Below are 5,534 nucleotides of genomic sequence, written 5' to 3' on the forward strand. Positions count from 1 at the left end.
TTTTTGTGGTACGCGGGCCTCTCACTGCTGTGGCCTCTCCCGCTGCAGAGCACAGGCTCTGGACGTGCAGGCCCAGCGGCCATGGCCCACGGGCCCAGCCTCTCCACATCATGTGGGATCCTCCCGGACCGGGGCACGAACCAGTGTCCCCTCCATCGGCAGGCGGACTCTCAACCACTGCGTCACCAGGGAAGCCCCTGGTATGTGTATTTTTAAAGCACGTCCAGACATATGCGGCCACGTGGAGTCCTGAAGATGGTAGAAACACATCTAGGGGTTTCCTGAAGTTCAAGAGAACGTTCATTCATTTGTTCATTAAAAATACCTCAAATACCTACTATGGACCGGGCACTGTGCCATACTCTAGGGCTTTATATTTCCTTCTCTAAAGCATGAGATGTGTTTTCAGCCTGTTAGAATAGCAGAGTCCAGTGCAAAGAGTTGCCCTTGGACACAGGTTTATTTTTAAAAAATTTTAAAAATATTTTTTTGGGCTTCCCTGGTGGCGCAGTGGTTGAGAGTCCGCCTGCCGATGCGGGGGACACGGGTTCGTGCCCCGGTCCGGGAAGATCCCACATGCCGCGGAGCAGCTGGGCCCGTGAGCCATGGCCGCTGAGCCTGCGCGTCCGGAGCCTGTGCTCTGCAACGGGAGAGGCCACAACAGTGAGAGGCCCGCGTACTGCAAAAAAAAAAAAATTTTTTTTTGGTCAACCTTTAAATATCAGTAGATTTCATACCCAAAGCCAAACTTCTGTCTTTAAAAAACATAAGTGGAAATGCTGATTACAATAGGCATCATTCCCATGGGGCTACCATTGGCTGGGGGTGAAGTGCTGCTTCCTCGTTTAGCCTTTTTGTCAGCATCCCCACTGCTCCCTGTTGCCTTGCTCCTGGCCTGACAGTGCCCTTTGGCAACCAACGTGTCCTGGTAGTGGCTGGGCAGAAATCAGTCACAGAATAAAAAAGGCCAGGCACAAGCTGTAGGAGGCCCACTTTATTAAGCCCAGTTGCGAGAATATTCTGGAATTTGAACAATAAAGATTTTTTTTCCAGCAGTGAGAATGAATAATAATTGCTCTTAGGAAAGTTAGTCTAAATTTCGGAGATGATTTGAGAGAGGCCATGTTTCACGTGCATCAAGGACAGAAAGGATTATTTCATGCCAAAGGAGCAAACTCTCTCTCCTTAGTCTCTGGGTGTGAATGTTTGGAAGATTCGACAGTGAGCCAAGTGCAGTGCAGCTAAGTGTTGAGCTCAGCGCAGCCTGGTAACTTCAGAGTCCCACAGGCAAGGCTGGAGAGAGTTTCTTCCTGGCATTTTCACATACTGCAGATACAGGCGGCCAATACATTCCCTAGGCCTGAGGCCCACAGGGCCCCTCACTCCAGCCTGCATAACCCTGGGCTTAAAGGGAAACCCATTTGAGAAGAGGAGGGTAGCTTAGCAATAGGTTTGTAACTGAGTTCCAGAGTGGAGATGCTGGCTGAAGGCCTCCCTTACTGGAACTATACTGCATCTCCTGAAGATGCAGTATCTGCATCTGGCTGAAGGCTGTGAATTTAAAAGAGGAACATCAATTCTTGCATAGTAGAGCTTAAAAGGAGAAAGGACAGAAGGAGAGGGAAATGGTTAAAAAAAAGATTATAACAAGGTTATCTATTTTTAAAATAGTGCTCTAAAAATATATCATTTCCTTATGAAATTAACTACTACCAGCAAAAAGTTTGTTCTGAATAAAAAAGAAACAATAGGGCTTCCCTGGTGGCGCAGTGGTTGAGAGTCCGCCTGCCGATGCGGGGGACGCGGGTTCGTGCCCCGGTCCGGGAAGATCCCACATGCCGCGGAGCCGCTGGGCCCGTGAGCCATGGCCGCTGGGCCTGCGCGTCCGGAGCCTGTGCTCCGCAACGGGAGAGGCCACAGCAGTGAGAGGCCCGCGTACCGCAAAAAAAAAAAGACACAATGAAAAGTTTGTAATTATTTTGAGATTGCTCCCAAAAGTCATCCGGGGTAGAGAGGGCATTGGCTCAGTGTGTGATCCCGCTGGGTGACCTCACAAGGATCTCTGGCTGGTGAATTTAGCTCCTAATTGTTCCTAATGAGGTACCTGGTAGAAATTTCACCACACATGACAGCTGTGTGGCACATCTGTTAGAAATCCAAAAAAACAAATTGGTTACACAGACATTCTTTGGGAAAGATTCAGCTTAGCACCAGTTTTGTGAAAAAGCCCTGGGAGTTTGAATTGAATGCAAACTTCATATGCTTTGAGTTTAATGAAAATGTTAGGCTCATCCATGGAATTATAATATCTGGTCCTGTTGTAAGCTGAGCTGTTCAAACCACACTTGAAGAACTGTAATAAATTCTGGTCATTTAAAGAAAGATAGTGAAAATTAGAGTTTGTCCCTAGGAGGGGCATCAAGAAGAAATCATGACCTGGGAAATGGTTGAAAGTCTTGGAGGTGACAGGTCTCCAGTTTGACCTAAAGAAGGGAAGACTAAAGAGGGAGATGCTCTAACTATCTTCTGATACTCAAGGACTTGGCTGATGCAGTACCTTGTAAAACAGTGCCTGAAAGAAACGTCTGATGTGTACATAAATAAATGGAGAAGAGAGTAGGTATGTGAGTATGTGTGCCTGTCTGTCTGTGTGTGTGTGTGTGTGTGTGTGGTTTTCCAGGGAAGAACAGAACACATGGTAAAAATTACAGGAAGGGAGGCAGATTTAAAAATGCATAAAAATAATTTGTAATAACCAGTGCTGTTTAAGAAGGGATGGGACATCTTACTAGATTAGGAAGAATTCTAGAAGGGTCTGAGTAACTCTCTATGAGGGAGTTATAGAAAGAATACCTACATGCAGTGGCAAGCCAGCTCTTGGAGGCATAGGGATAACATAGAAAGGTGAGGGCATTGAAATTGGACAGACCTGGGAGCAATGACATCCTTGCCACTTAGCTGTGTGACCTTAGGTGAGACACCTACCCCCTCTAAGCATTCATTTCTTCATCTGTTGACTGGGGATAATTAAACCCATGTTAAAGTGTTACTGTGAGAATGAACTGAGCTGCTGAATGTAAAGTCCTGGATATAGAGTGGGCTCTGGATAGATGTTCTTGACTTTGCCTAGATTAGGTGGCATCCAAAGGCGTAAGAGAGTGTTTTAGGAGCTCTTGCAAGGAAGCCACTTAGGGAAGTTCATCAGATATACTTAGTCACCTTTGCCACCTTTGTGCCTTCAGAGCTGACCCAGCCTGCACAGGGCAGCTGCTCCATACATGTTGGTACATTTGCTGACTTTTTAAAGTCAGTACTCTGGGTAAGTCAGGGCCCTGGGTACTGCCAGAGACAGGTTATCGCTGGGGCTGGGTAGCCAATGGAGACAGTGTGTCTGGGGGAAAGAAAGTGGGTTTTGGCATCAGACAGAGGTTCAAATCCCAACTCTCCACTGGTTCAAGTTACTTAACCTTTCCAAGCTGCATTTTTCTCATCTAAGGCAATGCCTATCTCTTGTGAGTTAGGGGTGAAATAGCACAGACGAAGGACTTGATGTTCTTGTCTCAGTGGGGTCCTTTCAACAATCCAGGGAGTCACATAATGAAGACTGCATTTCTGAAAGAAGAAATAAGATTCAGAGAGTTGAAGTGATTTGCCTAAGGAATTAGTAGAACTGGTATTTGATACCATTCTTTTAACCTCAAGGCTCATCACCTTTTCCAAACCATGGCTGACACATTTTTTGAGCATCTGCTGTGTGCCAGGTACAATACTAAGGATTTCCCCTGTTACCTCATTGGTGGTTTCAGTCCCACATGGAGATGTTAGTCACTCCATGAATCTCTTTGGAACGTGCACAGGGTAAACTTTCCTAGACACTTGGAGAAAGTCATTCTTAATGGGACTATGGTTCTTTTTGACACCTGGCTTTGGGAGAGACACTTACGGCAGTGAGAGGGGAGGAAATACCTGTCCAGACAGTCATATTAGCGCCTCAAGAAAAGGGAACCTTTCCTACACTGTTGGTGGGAGTGTAAATTGGTGCAACCACTATGGAAAACAGTATGGAGGTTCCTCAAAAAACTAAAAATAGAATTGCCTTATGAGTCAGCAATCCCACTCCTGGAAGTATATCTGGGCAAAACTATAATTTGAAAAGATACATGCACCCCTATGTTCATAGCAACACTGTTTACAATAGCCAAGATGTGGAAGCAAACTAAATGTCCATGGACAGATGAATGGATAAAGAAGATGCAGTACATATACACAATGGAATATTACTCCAACATAAAAAAGAATGAAATAATGCCATTTGCAGCAGCATGGATGGACCTAGAGATTATCATACTAAGTGAAGTAAGTCAGACAGAGAAAGACAGATACCATGTGATATCATTTATATGTGGAATCTAAAATATGACACAAATGAACATATCTACAAAACAGAAAACTACTCACAGACATAGAGAACAGACTGTGGTTGCCAAGGTGGGTGGGGAGGGATAGACTGAGTTTGGGATTAGCAGATGCAAACTATTATATATAGAATGGATAAATAACAAGGGCCTACTGTAGAACACAGGGAACTATATTCAATATTCTGTAATAAGCCAACCATAATGGAAAAGAATATGAAAAAGAATATATATATATATGTATGTATGTATAACTGAATCACTTTGCTGAACACCAGAAAATAACAGAGCATTGTAAGTCAACTATATGCCAATAAAATAAATTTTAAAAAATATTTGCTCCTCAGCCTTGATCATCCCTGGAGGGACGGATGCTAAGGGTCCTGAACAGATGACACCATCGGCTCTTACAGTCGTGCTGGAGTGCACAAGCTGGCAGTTCTCAGGTCTTCTCCAGCTCATAGACTTGTACTATGGGGTTGCACAGAATTTTAAAAATGAATTCCTTGCAAATATTTAAATCAGGACTTTTCACATAGAAACACATAATAAAGATTTTGGGTTTCTCTGGAGGAATCGGTAACACCGTCTGGCAACACTGACCTCATGTTCTCTCGTGTTCTCCCAGGCAACACCTGACCAGCACCGCTTCCTTAGGTAAAGCGACAACTCTCTCCATCATCAGGTGGCGCATTTGACCCCCTTACCTTCTGCGGTTGAGCAGTTTGAATTAATATGTAGTACCCTGGGCATCATTTGTATTCATAATAATAAAACGCCTGGGAGGATTGCCCCCGACTTGTCTCCTGCTGACGATGTCTTTTTTTTGCCCTGACCCTAGTCTGTGATTGCAGTGGGAAGTCCAGGCAATGCGTGTTTGATGAGGAACTTCACAGACTGACAGGAAATGGATTCCGCTGCCTCCACTGCAGTGACAACACGGGTGGCGTTCACTGCCAGAGGTGCAAGGAAGGATTTTACCGCCAGAGAGACAGAGACCGCTGTTTACCTTGCAATTGTAACTCCAAAGGTAGCTGGATAAAGGAGGAAAGAAAGAGGGAGGGGGGAGGGGAGAGAAAGGGGAGGGTGGGAGGGGGAGGGGAGAGAATAGGGAGGGAG

At 45.2% G+C, this 5,534-nt stretch overlaps 1 protein-coding gene across 1 annotated transcript in view; it reads left to right on the forward strand.

The window, feature by feature from the left end:
• LAMC2 (laminin subunit gamma 2) overlaps positions 1 to 5,534 on the forward strand; it is a 60,630-nt gene that overhangs the window by 14,489 nt on the left and 40,607 nt on the right. The window contains exon 2 of the mRNA XM_007450135.1: positions 5,257 to 5,445. Coding sequence (XP_007450197.1) covers positions 5,257 to 5,445 — 189 coding nt within the window. The remainder of the gene's footprint in view (positions 1 to 5,256; positions 5,446 to 5,534) is intronic.

Source organism: Lipotes vexillifer, unplaced genomic scaffold (assembly GCF_000442215.2).
Source record: "Lipotes vexillifer unplaced genomic scaffold, Lipotes_vexillifer_v1.1 scaffold97, whole genome shotgun sequence".
Classification (NCBI taxonomy): domain Eukaryota; kingdom Metazoa; phylum Chordata; class Mammalia; order Artiodactyla; family Lipotidae; genus Lipotes; species Lipotes vexillifer.